This window comes from Gymnodraco acuticeps, unplaced genomic scaffold, assembly GCF_902827175.1.
Source record: "Gymnodraco acuticeps unplaced genomic scaffold, fGymAcu1.1, whole genome shotgun sequence".
NCBI classification, from domain to species: Eukaryota; Metazoa; Chordata; class Actinopteri; order Perciformes; family Bathydraconidae; genus Gymnodraco; species Gymnodraco acuticeps.
In genome coordinates, this window is record NW_022990385.1 from 132,919 (window position 1) to 153,870 (window position 20,952).

The window sequence follows — 20,952 nt, forward strand, 5'->3', positions numbered from 1 at the left end:
CAATTGATCGAATCCGTGCTGCTGCGCCAGTCAACAGAGCGTGCGTGTGACATATTTAGTAGCAGGATATGCACTGAAAAATAGGGCTCCCCTGAAAGCAAATGGGTAATTCGAACACTGACTACATTGCTTTGCTTTGGTGCCTTAACTCTTAACTACAGAAGTGTTTCATGACACCACACTTCAGAAATATTCAAACTATCCCTTTAAAACACCAAACTTATTTTGGTCAATTTTACACATCAATAAAACATGATGTTAAATTGTCCATTTGACAGGGTCACTTACACATTGAGTTTAGCTGTAAAAAGATACCGGTGTGACTAAAAATGTGTACCAAATGAAACCTTGAAGTTGTTTATATCTGTATGTCAGAATAACATTTCTAAATGATTCCTACCAGAGGCACTTAATGCAGCAAACCCTGAATTTGACTGCGCAAAAAAAGAAATGGAATCAGAGAGAGGGAAGGGGGTGGGATTGGAATGGGGCCATTACTTTAGCATGCATTTCAAACTAACCAGTGGAGATTTCAAATTATTTTTTAAATGAGCCTCTCATTTATTGTGCTTTTGCTGCACACTTGGATACATTTGTCAAATGAAGATGGCAAGTATGGAATTTGGATTTAGTTTCACTGTAAATAAACATTATACATTTATTAATTATTTTATACATAACATATATACATTCCAGGTGTGTGAGCTAAAAGGGTGACATGAGGAAGAATGCCATTGTCCCATATTCCAATGACTGTGTTCTCACATTCTCACATGTCAGAGTTTGGATTCCCGTGTCACAGAAAGGAAAGATGAAAGGTTCTTTACTTCATACCTTTGTCTCTGGCCGTGATCAGGATGCGGTTACGTGTTTTGTCATCACAGATATCTATGGCACAGAAGGTGCCCACTCCTCGGGCGCGGCTCAACATGCCGGGGTACTGAGCCTGGGGAGCACACCATGTAGGTCATGTTCACACACATGTAGGTCATGTTCACACACATGTAGGCCATCAACACACCAAGCATTACCACAATTAGTCACAGTAATCCTGGTCATGAGCAAATAACATTCAATATATTCATATTGGTTAATAAACAGTATTATATCATACCTAGAGATATTTGAGTGGCTACAGTAGCACTGTATAAATAGGAGCATCTGTGAATGTTAGGAATGGGAATTAATTTGATCCTCACTGCTACACATTTCAACACTCCTTATCAATATTCCCATTTATTTGTATTACTGTGAAAGCTAATTCTGAACATAGTTACAATTTATTTAAATGTGTTATATATAACAACATATTTGGTTGTAATGACTCAATATTATATCCCTGCAAACAAATGTAAATGTAAATTGATTAATAGAATCAATACAAAATGCCTAACAGTGAGGCTACATTAACACCTATAATAACAATTTGTCATGTAAAATAGACCAGGGTGTGATCAGCTGTTCAGACTGACACAGAGACAGAGCTATCATCACTTGTTGGCTTAAAAAAACCCAACCAAACACTCAGTGTTCTTAATCATTTCACATAGGGTTGACAAAATTCATAAAGCCACACGGTATATCATGATATCCCCACAAGGCCTGACACTCCCAACCAGTGGCGGCCGGCCCATAGGGGCGCTAGGGGCGCCGCCCCCCCTCTTCCCACATGTTTGACTGTCATTAAAAAAAATATATATATATATATATTTTAAAAATATTTTTAATTTTTAATTTTTAATGAACAAGGTAAATATTATATAGTTGGTATCAGTAAAATGTATAATCTACAATAAAATCTCGTTTAAAATTGTTTTACGATGTCTAAAGTTACTGATAAATCCAGGCCCGGTTCCAGAACAAAATGACTCAGGGTGCATCTGAGATTAGAGAGGGTGCAGTGGTAAAGTGCTATTTCTATAAGTGGGGAGTGGACCTAACACCCTCTAGGGGGGTCCTCACCTCCTCTAGGAGGGTCCTCATCTCCTCTAGGGGGGTCCGGGGCCATGTTCCCCCGGGAAGATTTTTTTTTAAAATATTGAAGTTAAAAGCATCAATCTGGTGCACTTTGAGAGCAAAATGAAGAGATCTATGGATCGATGTGCTCTTTGCTTGATTCATGCCTTCCCAGTCCCTTATCACGTAGCCTATAAGAGCATGGCGCCAGTTGTTGTAGCCAGTTGTGGTGAAGGCATCTGACTTACTTAAACCGAAATGTCTACAGGCATAGCAGAAGATGGCATCTTTTTTACATGAATATTCAGCCAATCTCTGTTTTGAAACCATGAGCTGCAAAATGAGCGCCTTACCCCACTGTACAGGCGAGTTGGGTACTTTTTAAAATATACCTGGCAGAGGTTGCGCTAGACTTTTTCGCTGCCCGTCATTTTGACGGGCAGGATCGTAAATCTTCCGTCAAAATCCAGAATTACCCGTCGGCCTTTACACAACTCTGATGGAGGGGGGTTGGGGGAGAAGCATGCTCGTGAACTGTCAACGGTGGGGGGGAACAGTTCACATGTGCCGTGTTATGCATGGCTGCTGCACCTCGCGGGAGCGTGCACAGCGTAAAGCCAAAACTCACAGACATTTCAATGATTTGTACGGCACAGTTAGGTTTGGAAACGGTATAATTTCCTTTTTGGAGGGCATGCATAACACGGCATAACACCGGAGCCTCGCTGCGGGGAAACTTTGGCGCTGTTCTGAGTTTGTTCTAATCTGTCAAAATGACGGACTGCTTTCAGATTTGTCCGTCATTGTTAAAAAAAATCCGTCATAGACGGAAAATATTCGGTCAACGCGACCTCTGATACCTGGGCAGGCTCTGTTTTGCTGAGGTCCTCTGGCACTTGCGGGCCGCTGAGGGGTGGCGGTGTTTGGGGCAACGAAGATGGCTGCGGCTGCTCCGCCTCCATGGGCGAGGCGGGCAAAGCCGGCAAGTCGGGCGTTAGTGTCCATGACAGTGGCCGCGGGTAACGTAATGTCCCCATGATCTGAACTGTTATTACCTGCAGTAGATGCAGTGTTACTGCTGGCGATAAGGGCTGGTTGTTTTAACCATTTTCTGATGTCCATCATTGACTGCTGTGTAAGCACCTTGCAGATGACGAACGCGCAGCGGCACAGGTCGCGCGCACCTGACATAATAACGTTACTTACCGTTTAAATTGACCAAATAAATGCAGCAGACAATGTTATTTAACCACAATTACAATTTATTTTATTTCAACTAAATTCTTATTATTATTATTATTACTACTATTATTATTATTATTATATATGTAATATTTCCCCCCCCCCCCTCTAACATCACCAGAAGTCATAATTTAAGGGGTCATTTCTCAAAAATGTCTTCCGGGGGAGCATCCCCCCGGACCCGCCTAGTATGGTTTGGTCAGCATTTCCATAGTCCCACCAAAGATATTTTCCACCAGCCGCCACTGCTCCCAACACAATACTTTGTGGCTTTGTGAAGACTGGCAAACGCGTTGACAAGAACTACAACATATGATCATGTTTCACCCTTTAGCTGCTTTAGACTGGCTAACTTTAAATATCTCCTTAGTCCATTTTCCTAAGTTGTTTTTCCTCGATCAACTGACAAAAAATGGCTTAAGCCCCCCTAAGGCAATTGTGTAATTCTTGATATTGGGCGGTGAAATAGAGCAGGTGAAAAACACATTCACCAAATAATGCATGCTGGTGAATTGTGTGGGTCACCTGAACTTGAAAAGTCAGAACCTTTACAAACAAACACGCAGTACCTGTAGCTCAAAGAGGCCGTTCATCAGCGCCCTCCCAGAGCGGTTCACCTCCTCCAGAAGGTTCTCTCTGCGGATCACATTGAGAACCTCAGACAGGATCAGATTCTTGGAAGGGTCGCCCATCCATGTGTTAAAGATACGGTATGGCTGAAAAGAGATAACAGATACAGAAGAAAAACTCCAGTTAATGTAAAATGACCAATGATCCTATAAACAGCTTTGAATATCTAAACGTGACAAAAACACAAGGTTCTAAAAACATCCAAAATGTACATTTTATGTGTGCTGTTTTTTAGCAGTGTGCAAAAAGAAACAATAATTGTCCAGACTGTGATGGACAGACACCTACAGCTAAATAAATGCTATTCATTCATTCATTAGTAGTTTACATCACAGGGTTGACCAATTGTGAGCCCATGCATGCTACACACACACATAGACTGCATTGTATTCAGAAATATGTAAATTAGATTGAATAAAATGCAATTCAATACAACTATTTAGACAGTTTCCTGTTTCATTTCCCTGTGAGCCTCTGACCATCCTCTCTGGTGTAAACTAAGGAACCACAGTAGTGACTGGATAGCTGTGGATAGTTTGTGGAAAACACTGACTCAGCACATTCAGGCTCCTTTGATGATTAACCCTTTGTTTTTATAAATGACCCCCCAGGGACCTTAGCACCCTGAGCACCAACTTGACATGTTTAGCCTCAAAAGTGGAGAAACTCCAAGATTAGCTGGATCATCAAGAGGTTTGTCCGACAGATTCATGGTGAATAATTCATCCTCAGGGGTCTCAAGTGTAGAGAGGAGAATGAAGGGCTTGGATATAATCTTTCCTAGTATTATAAACTACAAGTATACAAATATAACGATTTCTCCCCCTCCTCTCTCCTCAGTGGGATCATTTACCAAAAGGCGCTGCCCTTGAGGTGACTCATTGAGTTCTCCCTGCTGCTCCCCCTTTCAACAGAGCTTAAGTCTGTTTTACTTAATCAGATCTGAATCACAGAATATAAAACCTCTTTAATATGTGGTCTGAATGTCCCTGGAGAACAAAAAAACACAAACCTCATCCACCTGGAACTCGTCCTTGTGGTAGTAGCCCCCCGTCAGAAGCTTCTTACTGAAGGACACAATGTCAGCTGGGTCCTCCATGCCCCAATGCTCATGGGCCCACATCTTCCCTGTGGTCCCCCCCCCTGTCTGCACTTCATCCACGTGGAAAGCACAGCCTTGCTAGAGAGACAGAAGGTGAACAGACTGAGCTGTGGCGAAGGCCCCGTGAGACAGGACATGGTTTCCTCTGAATACATTTAATACTCATTATTACACGGCTTGGCTAAATACTCGATTCTGATTTGGACATTTGATAACAGACAAAATAATGACCGTCGCTAAGGACGATCGATGACCAGAAGGAGATAAGTTAAAAGACAGAGCGTTGGACTTCAGAGAAATCGCTAGAGGAAGACAGACAGGAAGTAAACACTAACGGGAACAGCAGAGGAAGACAGACAGGAAGTAAACACTAACGGGAACAGCAGAAGAAGACAGACAGGAAGTAAACACTAACGGGAACAGCAGAAGAAGACAGACAGGAAGTTCACACTAATGGGAACAGCAGAGGAAGACAGACAGGAAGTAAACACTAACAGGAACAGCAGAAGAAGACAGACAGGAAGTAACCACTAACGGGAACAGCAGAAGAAGACAGACAGGAAGTTCACACTAACGGGAACAGCAGAGGAAGACAGACAGGAAGTAAACACTAACAGGAACAGCAGAAGAAGACAGACAGGAAGTAACCACTAACAGGAACAGCAGAAGAAGACAGACAGGAAGTAACCACTAACAGGAACAGTAGAAGAAGACAGACAGGAAGTAAACACTAACAGGAACAGCAGAAGAAGACAGACAGGAAGTAGACACTAACAGGAACAGTAGAAGAAGACAGACAGGAAGTAGACACTAACAGGAACAGCAGAAGAAGACAGACAGGAAATAATCACTAACAGGAACACAGGGGCTGCATCTCAGGCCGGTTATTTTCTTTTTCCTCGGTCCTCGTCTCACCGGAAGTTGATTTGTCTGCGCCATCTTGAGTAGCGTCCCATTATTTCTGCCGGAGGACCGAGGAGCGATAATGGAGGAACCACCAGACCATCCTCCGGTGAAATCCTCAGACACTCGCCCCGCCCCCTTACTGTGTATCGCTCACTGATTGGACGATGCAGCGCATGCACTGATCTGATGCTTCTTGACATGAGAGCAGTTTCCCAGCGGAGTGAAGAAAATACATGAACCTCACGGGAGTCACTCCTCAGTTTATACCGTGTTTTGTTTCAATTCATGTTTCATTTAGTTACAAATATGTGATATATCTGAACAACAAAGTGGTCAAAAATCATTTTATTCATTTATTGGAAACATTTTCATGATCGCTTTTTTCGTTTTACATTTTCATTTATTGTCATTTCCATTCAGTCAGTCATTAAGTGCTATTACAATGTTAATGTGCTACATATCCAAACAAACAAACAAACAAACAAACAAACAAACAAACAAAGTGTGCAATCCAATGAATGTTAATCTAACTGGGTTTTGATAGATAACATATCTCTTTTTCTTCTCTCAATTATTTATTTTGTGTAATCAATATTAATCAAACTAATGTTCGTTTATACATTTTAAGAATGGCGTTTATCTTTTTTGAGAATGAGTTCTTATTTTATTTTATTTATTGGGGTCTACAACAGATGATACAAATGTTTGTGTCAGTAAATGTGTGCTAACAGAGGCGGGGGTGTTTGTGAAAACAACGGGACAGAGCTGCTGTCAGACGATCAGCTCCGGAGGAAAGGACGTCCCATTGCTCTTAAAACTCATTTCCCTGCTTCTCGTGGTTTCCTTGCGTCTCTCCATGCTTCCCTGGTGGGAGGGACTAGTCACAGGGAAACGACGCAAGTGAGGGAAGCAAGGATTCCATTTAACCGACCTGAGATGCAGCCAGGGTGTTTCTCAATGTCAAGGACGCTTCCTTGGTAGGACATCCGAGTCAGGTCCTTCAGAAGCGAGGCAAGAATCCTTCCTAGCCTCGGAAAACGAAGAATGGTGGAACAGGCTTAAATGGAGCGCGATTTCCGCCAAAGATTTGGGAAATTGGTCCGTGCGCAAAGCATTGTGGGGATTTTAAGACCGCGGAGGATACACATGTGCAGCCTCGAAATTTCCCGCAATGAAGGACGCCGGGCTCAGTAGAATTCCAAGGATCCTGGACATTGGAACTGTCCTTCGGCGGGACTCGATGACGTAGCACCCTTGAAATAGTTTGGGCTCTTCAGAGTTTAAGGACTTGTTAGTGGAACAGAAACTGTGAACAGACTTGGACTGTTACAAAGACTTCGACCTGTTGGGTGTTCTTTTTTCAATAATGACCACCTCGCTGCACATTATCCCTTACTTAGATTATATTTAGTCTCAGTGTTTGTCTCTAAATGGGGGCTTTAAGAAGTTTTAGAGATCTTGAATATTTGCCTTCATGGAAACATCTGGATACATCTCTTAAAGTGTCAGTCATAAGAAGCTCAACTATCACAGTCACAAGGCAAGTCCTTTAGAGATCTGTTGCTATAGTGATGAGTGTTTGTTACCTTGCGTGCGATGTCGCGGAGTCCCCTGAAGAAGTCAGAAGAGGCATGGTTATCTCCACCTTCAGCCTGGATGGGTTCGATCACAACCCCAGCCACAGGCTTCCCCTTCTGCCTCCACTTCACGATCAGATCCTCCACCTTTAATATTATTATTATATGATTATACATTTTATATACATTTATCAAGCATCACCTTATACATGTAACGTGTGTATGCATATTGGCCATACATAAGATAAGATAAAATGTACTTTATTGATCCCGAATTGGGAAATATTTTCATTGCAACAGCATAAAAAAACAACAACAGCATTTAAAAACAATTTAAAAGAGTAGAAATAAACTATTCTAAAATATAAACATCGCAAAATATAAATAAGCCGGCATTAGATAGTAGAACAAATACAGTTAACCGTGATTTGATGTGATGGCCTTATAAGACACAATCCCTGGAGTGGTGCTGAACTTATTTGTTGATTGTAATGTTGGTGGACAGAACACATTTCAAAGTTGGACATAGTTGTCTTTGGATTTGAACCGTTTTTTTAACTGTTGGCCAGACACACTAAACCTGGAAACTTGTGCATAGCAATGGAGCACCAGGAGGGGGCAGTTACCTGTCAGAGATCTGTGTCATGCACTTCTGTCAGATCCAGTTTGAGTATATATATATGACAGCTTTACGTCATATAGTTTCAAGTGAATACACACGTTGATTATAATGAGAAATCAAAGGAGACAAGCTGCTCCTTTTCCTGTCTTCATTTGACATAAGGCCAGATGACATTCATTCAAAAACAAATCATATTTAAACAGGCTAGTAACTGCACAAAGCTATATCACTATGTCCTGATAAACATATATTTAATGAAAATAAGCATGCATGGAACACTGCTCCACACACTGTACTGTCAACCTAAAGTAATGTAGCTTTCTAATGTCTCCTTCCACAGATATCACTGCTCAACATCACTTTTTTTTTTAAAGCTAGTTGCGATTGCATCTATAAGTGGTGAGCAGAGAGCAGCAGCATTTTATATGAGTTGGTACGCTATTTGGTATGATTTTTTTTCTTTTACAGATTGAAATAAAGTACTGAGATATTTATGTGAATAACATTTTCTAACATTTAAATGAAAGTTGCCTTTTTTAACACGGCCTTGTAACAAATGTGTTCTTTATGGAGAATGTATATATGATTTAAACACACACACACACACACACACACACACACACACACACACACACACACACACACACACACACACACACACACACACACACACACACACACACACACACACACACACACACACACACACACACACACACACACACACACACACACACACACACACACACACCTCCTCCAGACAGCGAGCCTCTTCCTGTGCGTTCTCTCTGGTAAATTCTTCCAGCGGGTATTGTAGCCTAGGAAACGGAGCGATCGGCCAATCAAATGACGGCACATCCAGCTTGTGGATTGCTTTGGAGTGGGTCGTTGCCAAGCAACCTTAACAAGGTAAAATCATAGTGTTATTCATGAATCTATGATGCTGCAATAATAACTCCACCTTTTCATTTGAATGCATGTATAATGTGAGTGTTTCAGGTGTGCTCCAAGTATATAACTAGCAATGATACATCTATAGAGCAAAATCCTCTCATCCCTTTTAATGTGAAACATCTACAGGAAGTGTGGGGTTTAGTTTACAACCCATAGAAAAGTCAGCCAAAGGAGAATTGACTAAAACACATTTCAGATTATTTCTGAGCGTCAACAAAGGTGAGTATTACAGGGCCTGATGGAGTGATGGTCACTTTACCCAGCTCCATTCTTTAAAATCACCCTGAGAAATATGGTTGAAAGCTCTGAAGAAGCTACAAGTACACCTGTGAGCTGATATTGTGATATATATAAATATTGTTGGAGTTAATCATCATATCCGGGGCCTTGTATCCTCATGATCCGGTTGCTAAATGATGTATTTTCTACTTGGTGACATTGTGACGTTAGTGACTCTGAGGGACAGTCTGTGGAAGCTGTCACATGTTTTTAAAGGAAGGTCTCACCATAATCAGAAGAATAGCTTGTACACTGAGGGTCACTATTGCAGTGACCCTCAGTGTACAGCCGAGAATATTAGTATACAGCACCAGACATCAAGATCAAGTGTGTTCCTGTTTTGCTAGTTCCAGATATGCTGGTAGAAACAATTCCCCACAGTATGGAAATATGCAGATTATGTTTTACATATGTATATTTTTGGATATTTGCATAAGGCAAATCAGAGCTTGCACACCCTGACACTGATTTTCCTCTCCTGCCCCCTTCAATGGGTGACATCAACTCTTGAACATGACTGTGAACCTTGCTTTACAAAGTGTGTGAAGCTGTTATTTGTTGAATATGCCAGCAAGAAAGAAAACAATCATATAAAGTGAGGCTGAAACCACACCTGTACCCTGTCTGCACATGTGTGTGCTCTGATCACTGCTGTTTCAAAACCAGAAGCATTATTGATGTGAAATACACATATATAGAGAACCAGTGGGGAGGAAATATTCAAAGGAAAACCGGCATTAACGTAATTTATGAGAAGAAATACTGAAGATTCCTTGATATTAAATCAATAAATTCGAAAGTGAAAACTAAATATTTCTCACAGATAGATGTCACAAATATAAGACAAATATTTTAATTCAGTTTGGAAGCTAAAAAATCTAAAAGAAAAACTAATAGCCATAATCTTAATGTCATTTCTACTGATCATAATTCCATTGTTGAGGTCTACTAGAATAGATTTATATTGTTCAATGTTCCAAACTCACATTGGTTTCTCAAACAGCATCTCTGTATAGTATGTGTATTCACTCTCTGTCCTACACGCTTTGTTGGAGCTCCTGCCCCCCCCCCCCCCCCTCCCTATGAGCCCACTGTGCTCTGATTGGTCAGCTCGCCCTGTTCTGATGAGTCCACCACGGTTACAGCGGAACATCAGTGATTATGTTTTACAATGGCGTTTGTTAGCAACCAGAAAATGACACCAGTAATGACAAACAGATGAGAATGCTGCGTGGGGTCTGGGTGCCGTGTTGGGGGGACGTTGTGGGGCTCGCTGCTGGAGCGGACAGTGTGAGCTGGATTACTGGAGCACCTCAAAACACTGTTGGAGAACAGCAACCATCAGGTGTGTGTATAAAAGGCTTAATTCACATACCCATGGTTCTTCCATGGAAACCCCCCATGAAAGATAAAATACTGAGTTCTGGACAGCCTGGGGACTGAGAGACAAACAGAGAGGTAAGAGACACGATACCAGAAGATGCAAACATTTCATACTTTAATATGAAATGTAAAAAAAAGTGTTCCCCCACCTGGTTGATAATGCAGGAGCTGAGGTCCTCCTCAGACGGGGTGTTGTGGCCCCGCTCCTTGTTCTGTGGCAGAAGCAAACACACAGGTGAAGCTACATGGACATTTAGCTGCTGAGATTATAAATACCTTCTTATTTTTCACTCAATTACCCAGACAGCTCAGTTTCCTTGTTATCGCCAGGGAGACGTGTGTCTAATTTTTGTCAGTCTTTTGTAGAACAGACTGATTTTCTTAAAGTGTGTCACTCTGCCTCACTCTGTGGTCACATGTTCTCACTGTGCCCCTCACAGGAGTCTGAGCGCTGCAGAGAGGCAGCTGGAAACTTCTGAACACAGTTCAAAAGTTGGGATGCGTACTCACCCTGTACCAGATGAACATTGCTTTGTAAGCGTTCTCATTGGAGCAGGATCCGCAGGCCATGGTCTGAACTCGAGTCATCCCACTGGGGGCCACCTGACAGGAGGGGGACACATTATAGCCCTCAACCGGCTTAACCAACAAAAGATGCATGAAACCATAATAACAGAGCTAATAACAAATGTATCTGCTCTTTTCAGTAATTTAAATTCAGAAAAACGTTATGTGTGAGTGTGTGTGTATGTGTATTGCTCACTGAGACGAGGCTTTCGGTTAGTTTCTCTGGAAAGTTCTCCGGCGGCAGGATACCTAGGGCGGGTCGGTTCACGAGCGTGCTCTGAGAGAAAGAGAGAAAGAGAGAAACCGTTGTGAAAAATTCAGTCAGATCACACTGCTCTAGAGTGTAATGCAGTCCACTCTATTGTTGATTATTCAATTATAACTCTATTGTAAGATTCTGAAATATCCCCATGTTCTGAGTGGTATCCATTGCATGAACCATTGTTTCCCCATGTGTCAGAGCAGAGTCCTCATAGCACATTAAGACCTCTGTTTAGATGGGGGCTTGGTGTTGCACGGCCTAACTTAAAGTGGACCTGTCATGCTATATTGGAAAAATATATTGTAGGGCCATACCTATACAAAACATGTCTGTGAAGTTTTTTGCTTAAAATACCAAACGGATCACCCATTGTAGCCATGCCTCATACTGCTCATACCCCTCTTTTGCAGCCCTGTTAGATAAACGTGGATTTTGGGTCCTTAGATACAAAAATAAAAAAGAGGAGGCGGAGCTAATGCCTGATCAGAATTATACCGGAGATAAAGTTAAATTCTGCTGTGATAAAACGCCACCCTGTTCTAAACCACATCAAGGATTATTTCTGAAACAGTATGGAGCTCAAATGCTTTTTCTCTAGCGGGTTTAGCACAAGGTGAGTTCTTTTTTTACTTCCTGCTTTTTAAACACATGTGCTCTCCAGTACAGGTTAGCTCTGAGTGTTAGCGAGGCTTGCTAATGTAAACAAAAACCAGATTACGTCCAAAACATGTCAGGCATTGTTTCTGATTCCGATTTGACGTCAGATCGGCAGCAAATCTGTATCTGCTCGTTGTAGCCCCGTTTTTTAAAAGATTTGGGTTCGGAGGAAAAGAGAGAGGGTTTTATTTTCTGAAATGTGAGTTCCCCGACACACCGAGGACACATATTTATGTATGAAAGACATCACAAAGTGCATTTTCTATGATAGGTCCCCTTTAACCTGGAGAAGTACTGAGGCTGTGAACAGTCCAAAGCAGAAGCATTGAAATGTAACAAAGGATGAGGACAAAATGGCTGCTCTCGTTAAATGGAACCCTTCCACACTCTCGCTGCAGTTTGACTGAAAATATGCTAATTACAGAGAGGACCTACCAGATTGTTGGGGTTGGACATCAGTTTGAGGAGGTCGGGGTGGTTGTAGCCTGGGAGAGGACAGAATAAGGTGGGGGTGGGATAGAAGGAGAAGAGAAAATATTTTACTGAAAAAACGTTTGAATTGATTATTCGTAGCTGTCCACAGGCTGGAGGCATTCACAAACACAAATTCACCAGGGCCTCTTGTTATGTTGCTTGAGATTCTAAACAGATCTAAAGTCCCCTCAACCCTGAGACAGACAGCCTTTAGGGTTGTTGGCTGTTAGTGAAACATTTTGTGATGTCAAAGTGCATACTGTGGCCGCAGATAATATGTTAGAACACTAATCCAGCTTAATAACAAACACATTTTGAATGTAGGAGTGTGGTGAAAATACATTTCCAGTTCACTTTTCTTCAGGCCTTTTCCTGCTTCAGTTATTGGTGGTGCTGTTCTCAGCAGACAGTGATCAGGGAGTTTACAGGGAGGCTTACTGAAATGGTTTTCTTCTCTTCATTTGTTTTGATCTAATTTGCCAAGTATTTTCAGACATATTTCTACAGTGGAAACTGCTTATAGTCATCGTGTTTGGATCAAAAAGCTTAAGACAGTCCTATAGATAAGCTACTAAAAGTCATCAGATATCGGTGTTCATTCTTTACATTACAAAGAATGGAACACTTACAATAATAACTTTTGGTTTTATGTTTACAGAGGCATGGATAGTCTGCAGTTTATCGACAGTTCTGTTAAATGGAACCAGCAGAGCCCCCCTTTAATAAACTGTCCAAACTCTAAGGAGAGATTTGTTAAAAAGTTGAATTGTTTTCATGCAAATGGGTTCTTTTTCAGGTGAGCAAAACATGAGCCTGGTCACAGATAAGGACAGGGTGGATTTCTGATGTGATATTAAGCATCTTTTAACTGGCTGGTTAAGGAAACACAAATCTATGACCTTGAGCCGTTGGATGTTGTAGTGTCCGACTATAACTGAGACTCAACCCACTTATTAACTGTTGGAATGTTTCAGACATTGCCAAGTATGTTTTTTGGCCTGAGTTGCTGGTTTGATCTCTTAATGAATCCCTGTGTTAACATTAAAGCCAATTGTCTCTTGATTGACACTCACATGATATGTGATGGTAGTATTATAGTACTTTATTTTTTGATCAGAGTAGAGCCTTCCAATTGTTCAGTGCTTTTGTGATTTAAGAGTACTTGACTGAATTATGGGGATTCAAATGTTTGATGTTTGGATTTAGAAGATGAGTTCCTTGTCGGAGGAATGTATCAGCACGCAGATATTTTTCCACACACGTGCCAAATTATACCTTTGAGAAATGACATGTTAGATTACAGTTGTGAGTGTGCAGAGCAAAATGGCGATGCTAATGTGTGTCTTTTATTTTATTTTGATATGACAATAAAGCTTTGCATCTTGAATGTTACCTTAACTGAAGTGGCCAGCTTACATAAACTGCAGGCCTGTCCCCCCCCAGCAGAGAGCAGCGTTCTGCTTCCATACTCTCACTTCCTCACTGTTCTCTATAACTGCATTCCTCCTTGGGGTTCAATTCACTGTTTGTTATTGAGAGTAATACAAGTATATAAACTTATGCCAGGTCTGCCCCTCCATATCAAACAGGAACAGATATCAGAGTGGACCAACACTATCTCCCACTTCTCCAGATTCCAGAGAGAGAGAGAGAGGGAGGCAGGATGGAGACGGATCGGGAGAGAGAGACGACGAGATGGACGAGAGAGATCGATGAGAGAGAGAGAGAGAGAGAGAGAGAGAGAGAAGAGAGAGGAGAAGAGAGAGAGGGAGAGAGAGACGAGAGAGAGAGAGGACGAGAGTAGAGAGAGAGGAGAGGAGATGAGAGAGAGAGAGAGGAGAGAGAGAGAGAGAGGGAGAGAGAGGGGAGAGGAGAGAGAGAGAGGGCATGTAGATCATCTGAACGCTGTAGGGCAAATCTCTAGGCCATAGTAATAATAATAGTAGTAGTAATAATAGTAGTAGTAGTAGTAATAATAAGAAAAACAAGACATCCATTCTCTCTCGACATCTCCACTTTCATGTCAATCTTGTTATGTAACCTACAAATACCATCATCCTTTAAAAACATCTATACACCCATCCATGTAAAAAAACACAAGCTTTAAATGCTAAAGAGCTGCGGCTGGCCACGCCCCTCTGTGAGATGATTGGTTTAAAAAAACACAATGGTGCTCTAGGAGGAGATTCAGGGGATAATGTGGGTGTTACATTGGTTGGTGATTGGCTAATGGTCTTTGTCCCTTAAACTTTCAGAGTCTCTTTACACAGAGGGGACACATGTTTATGTATAAAATACATGAAAGAGTAGATTTTGAATACTAGGGGACCTTTGGCCTGATAACATCTCAAATAAATGTATTTATTATGCATTCTGGGAAGTAAGTAGGCCTAATAGTTGCAAACCCCAGTGTTCATGCCCTTTCAAACACTGAATGAATGAGGTGTGTGAGTTCTTGGCTACAACAAAAGCCTTCTGAGAGGGGGCCCTGAGCCTGGAGCACAACGTGAATCAGACCGGAAGACTGCAGCGAGAAACCAGGAGCACTGCTCTCATATCCAGTCACAGAGAGCAACAGAGCTCCTTCCAAGCCTTCACATTTGTCTTGTTTTATTACGAAGAATATTAAATCAGCTGTGATTGTGTGACTGGGTGCAAAGGATCCTGGGAAAGGACTGCTCTGTTTTTGCCCTTGCCTGTGGTTAACCATTACAGCCTCTCCCATGTAGGAGATGTCAAATCATTTACATTGAATCTAGCTTGCACCCTGAGTCACCTATGCTTAATATTTGGGAAGCCTGCCCTCAGAACTCTTGCATTTACCCATTCATTAGAGCTAAAAACAGCAACACTAGCTTCTTTACATTACACTCTACTTACAATTACTTAGTGATAGAATGATTAAGAAAAAGTGTTGCTCAACTAAGTGGTAAAGGTGTGACATAAACACAGATGAATCCTTCCCTGCAGTGGAATGTGTGCACAGTAGTGGTGTTGCACTGGGAGCTGGAGAACACACAGCATAGTTCAGTGAAGTGATGATTAGATTTGATCAGCTACGCCTGGATTGGCCCGACTCCCAATGCTTACGTTCTGCTCAGGGCATCTCGAAGATGATTCTTCTTCCTCTTACGCCTTTTGTCTTGGCTGTTGTTGTTTGCAAAAATGCTACACACAAATATGATTGTAACTTCTGCAGATTTCTGGAAATACAAAAATAGAACTCAAATGGCATATAGCATATTTCTCTGATGTGTGATAGTCAGTCGCTGGTAGGAATGTCCTGAGGACTGGTTGGGACGTGGGCTCAGATCTCTGAGGAGATCGAGGGCCTCGCTCAATTTGAAAATAATTTACAGACTTAACTTTCAAAGACTTACAGTATCTGCAGAGGATATTTCCTGAGATTTGTTTATTCTGTTATAGATGTATTTTAATACTAACCAATAGGGATGGAGGAGATCTGAGTGTAGATATCAAGCATGCGGTTGCCGTCCACATCCACCAGATAGTTCCCCCTGCTCTCCTCGTAGTTACAGAAGAAGTTGATTGCACCAACATTCTGGGAAGAGACATGTTCTGTATTAAGAACAGCATGAGCAAAACAGAAGTCCTCCTGTATTAACGTGGTAGCTGACTAAAACAATAATCACAGACAGATGATATCTAAAGTAATCGGGTTACCTCAAAGCACCTGAGAAAGCACCCCCAAGTGTGCTGTCAAGTAAATACACTGAACACAAATATAAACGCAACACTTTTGTTTTTGCTCCCATTTTTCATGAGATGAACTCAAAGATCTAAAACATTTTCTATAAACACAAAATAACCATTTCTCTCAAATATTGTTCACAAATCTGAAAAAATCTGTGATAGTGAGCACTTCTCCTTTGCCGAGATAATCCATCCCACCTCACAGGTGTGGCATATCAAGATGCTGATTAGAAAGCATGATTATTGCACAGGTGTGCCTTAGGCTGGCCACAATAAAAGGCCACTCTGAAACGTGCATTTTTGCTTTATTGGGGGGGTCTGGGGGGGTCCGAAAACCAGTCAGTATCTGGTGTGAGGGGTAGGGGTAGGGGTAGGGTAATGTTGTGAATCGAGTGGCCTGTGTTCGTTGTCCATAACATACGCCTGCCCATACCATAACCCCACCACCACCATGGGCCACTATCACAGATTTTTTCAGATTTGTGAACAATATTTGAGATAAATGGTTATTTTGTGTATGTAGAAAATGTTTTAGATCTTTGAGTTCATCTCATGAAAAATGGGAGCAAAAACAAAAGTGTTGCATTTATATTTTTGTTCAGTGTAGCATCACAGTGCTCCTCCACTATTTGCGAGTCCAAAATTAAGTAATGTGAATATATTTGGCTCAAAATGGACCCATTTCCATGCAAATGATTCTCACTGCAAAAACAGTCCAATTTGCATAAATCTGTGCTTTTTGGGCACACACGGTTACAGTGATTTATTCTGGGCTTTCAGTTTTTCCTTTTCTCTCTCTTAATAACTTTCAGGAGGTTTGGGTAGAAGAGGCCAGTCCCTTGACTGAGTGTTAAACCTTACAACCGACACAGAGGTACATTTAGTCTTTGCCACATAGCACGTTATAACATCATCCCAGTACAAACACATCCTTTGTGAACTGGACCTTGAGATGCGGTAGATAGTGGCTGCAAATTATGTGCAGTTCATGGAGCTATCGGCATCTGGAATCCATTCCTCTGAACTTAACCCTGTGCCTTTACGAGCAGTTATGGCTCTGATTATTTTGATTTCAATGACTGCTTTATGCAGTTGCTGTCAAAGACCTCTCTTAAATGCTCTGCTAAAAGTGATGGCTTTCATTTAAATTATGATTCAAAATACAGGATTGTGCGGGAATTGTAACAGGGAAATAGGCAAACCTAATCCTTAAAAGGCACATGTGGCAGGTAAGTGGGTAGAAATCAGACTCATTTAGACCCTTGCACTACACTGTAAAAATGTCCTCACAAAACAGGTTGTTTTTCAATTGATGGTCCTCACATGTATAGCTAAACAGACACAGACACACAGACACACAGATACACACACCACACACACACACACACACACACACACACACACACACACACACACACACACACACACACACACACACACACACACACACACACACACACACACACAGCTCACCTGGATGTGTCCAAGTTGTTTTGTCAGCTCCTACAGAAAAACAGAGTTAGTCACACTGTGTAAAATGTGAGGGGAAAAATAGTGTAAGTGTGTGTCTGTCCATTACTTCTGATCGGGGTCCAGGGACTGAAGTTTTCATGGAGGGTCCATCGTAGTCAAACTCCACCTGGGTCTTTGGTGCTGCCTTACTGACATATCTACACCCTGAAAACAGAGAAAACATTCTCACAATCACACACACATGGCATACATGGTGTTTACCTGTCAATATATGGGTAAAATAGGCGAGGTGGTGTTCTTTAACTGGGACACCATAGCTATAGATATTAGCTGCTACTGTATGACGCCGCTATATGTCTGGAGACATATTGGAGCGGACAAGATCCACTAGGAAACAGAGAGGAATACAGAGATGCAGACATCACTACAAAATTGTCTGTCACTCGCCTCATTTTGAACCACATTTTAAAATTGTTTTTTGATAAACTTAAACTGAACATTACATACTTTGGAAATAAATGCAGTTACTGATGTGGATCTAACCAGATCTATGTCAACTTTCAATGTTAAATAATGTTTATTCAGGTTTTGTTGTGTGCATTTGTAAAACAATTTAACACTTGTACAAATCAGTTGGTGTTTGTGTGTGGAGTGGAACACGCATTTGTTAGTCCCCATATATGAATCGTATTTTTCATTTTTATATCATGTCATAATACGATTGTGACCATTTTGAGTAAAATGTTTCCATAAAATGCTACCTGAACAGCTCCTTGAGGGTGCTATAAAAATATTTTCTAGACTTCTGACATCCGACAAACAGCTAGTTGTTATGTAATTACATTTTTGGTACAGTGCTTTTGACCTTGAACATGCCGCCTCCTCCATGGTGAAGATGTCAAACGATTTCACACAAAGTTTGCATGTAGCTTTATTTTCCGAGAAATTCCATTTACCCATTGTGTCTGAAAGAAACTTGTATAATCCTTTTTAAGAAATTCAAAATGTTTCTAAACACTTCTGTGATAGTTCAGTGTGACCCACACAGATTGATAATTGACAGGAGAGAGGACCTTTGAGACTCTGTGGAGCATGCACATGTTCTAATAACCGCATCCTGCATGAGGCATGCACATTTATTAATAACCCCAAACTATTAACACTGGTTATATAATGCTACTCGAACTTCACATGGAAACATGGTTTTATACTTTCTTTGGAGATCAGAAGTATTATAACTAGGGCTGTCAAGTTAACGCGTTAATAACGCGTTAACGCAAAAAAGAAATTAACGCCACTAATTATTTTAACGCGATTAACGCATGTGTATTTTTTGTCCTCGGCCGCCCCGTAGTTTCAGAGCGCATCGAGTTTAAAATACCATCTACAAGCTGATGCTGACAGCCCCGCTCCTGCTGCCCGCTTGTGGCAGACCACACTTCCACGCTCACCAGCAGGCACCGACTGGCTGTTGGGAGGACCGGGAGGGTGTGTGTATGTGTGGCCCGAGCGAGCGAGAGAGAGACCTTACGTGCATTGTTGTTGTTAGCATCTGGTGCTAGCTAGCTGCGCTAACGGATGATGTTTAAATGAAAACAGAGGAGCGACATTTCGCCACAACTGCGCCGAGCACTTGACTTTATGCAGGAAGCCAGACAGTGGGACATTGTACGAACAGTCAGCACACTCAGCACGGATAGTGCAACATGATTGCAGCGTCCAGGCAGCTCCCGTTCGAGCATATGCCTTGAGTTGCACATAGCTCCAACGATCCATCACACACACACACACACCACACACACACACACGCACACGCACACGCACACGCACACACACACACACACACACATACACATACACACACGCACACGCACACACACACATGCACACGCACACGCACACACACACACACACACACACCACACATACACACACACACACAACACACACACACACACACACACACACACACACACACACACACACAATTTGTATTGTATGAGAGAGGTTCCAGGTTGTTGTGTTTAATATTCATGAGAATATTTGTCATTGTTCAAATGATAATAAACATTAGCATAAAGCATATTTTTCCACTCATATGTTGATAAGAGTATTCAAAACTTGAAAAATATTCCTCTAAGGTACATTTAGAACAGATAAAAAATGTGCGATTAATTTGCGATTAATCGCAATTAACTATTTGAATCGACTGACAGCCCTAATTATAACATTACATGGGCTTCTAACTTACCAATTTTAATAAAAGCTATAAAATCTCTGAAGTAGCAAAAGTTCTACAGCATAATGCAAAGGAATTGTATGCACATCGTATGCTAGGTTAATGTAAAGTTATATATTTGCAGCAGCGTCAGCATTTGGATTAAGGAGAGTTGCATTTACCTGGAGCACTGAGATGCAGGTTCTTCTGCAGAGAGAGAGCAAACTGACGGCTAATCAAGGAGGAGGCCATGACAGAACCGTCCAGACAGGAGGAAGTGCGAGACCTCTACTGCCCTCCGCTCTTATTCACTCTGTCACCTGCAGAGAGAGAGACAGAGACAGAGACAGAGAGAGAGAGAGAGAGAGAGAGAGAGAGAGAGAGAGAGAGAGAGAGAGAGAGAGAGAGAGACAGAGAGAGAGAGAGAGAGAGAGAAGGAGGGAGAAGGAGGGAGATTGGCAAAGGTCAGAGGAAGTCCAAGGGAGGTCTTCCTCTGATATAATACAGTTAAAGTCTAAAGTTAGTGGTTCATATCCAGCATGCATTAGCTAAGAAACGATAAGGATGTTGGTGTGTTAGTTAATGTAAAGAAATGTATGTGCGTTCATGTGCAGACGTATATATAGTTTGTTAATTGGATCATTCATATCCTGCAAGACTCCTAAAGACGTCATGAGATGATGACCTTTCTACATCTGGAACATGTCCAAGTTTAGGAGACCTGACAATGTGTGTGCGTTAAACATGGTTCGGGAACATGTTTGTGTGTCATTTAGAAAACCTATATCTGCCCTCTGTTTCTGGTATTCGGGGGGCATTTCCACGATTGACTGCTGTGGCAGGTGATGTTATACTCAAAGATTATTATTGTGGTTGCGCAACTGAATAATAATTAATCTCAACCGTGTCTGTGTTTTATTGATCTCTCTCTGTGTT

The 20,952-nt window shown here is 41.6% G+C and overlaps 1 protein-coding gene across 1 annotated transcript in view; it reads right to left on the reverse strand.

Annotated features, from left to right (window-relative positions):
* The window catches only part of abat (4-aminobutyrate aminotransferase), a 37,247-nt gene that overhangs the window by 2,027 nt on the left and 14,268 nt on the right, over nt 1–20,952 (reverse strand). The window contains exons 2-15 of the mRNA XM_034224395.1: nt 20,199–20,336; nt 17,905–18,002; nt 17,799–17,828; nt 16,056–16,173; nt 12,573–12,622; nt 11,415–11,495; nt 11,162–11,254; nt 10,801–10,863; nt 10,644–10,707; nt 8,787–8,935; nt 7,423–7,560; nt 4,841–5,008; nt 3,768–3,914; nt 835–946 (exon numbers count right to left, since the gene is read on the reverse strand). Coding sequence (XP_034080286.1) covers nt 835–946; nt 3,768–3,914; nt 4,841–5,008; nt 7,423–7,560; nt 8,787–8,935; nt 10,644–10,707; nt 10,801–10,863; nt 11,162–11,254; nt 11,415–11,495; nt 12,573–12,622; nt 16,056–16,173; nt 17,799–17,828; nt 17,905–18,002; nt 20,199–20,268 — 1,381 coding nt within the window. The 5' untranslated portion in view covers nt 20,269–20,336. The remainder of the gene's footprint in view (nt 1–834; nt 947–3,767; nt 3,915–4,840; nt 5,009–7,422; nt 7,561–8,786; nt 8,936–10,643; nt 10,708–10,800; nt 10,864–11,161; nt 11,255–11,414; nt 11,496–12,572; nt 12,623–16,055; nt 16,174–17,798; nt 17,829–17,904; nt 18,003–20,198; nt 20,337–20,952) is intronic.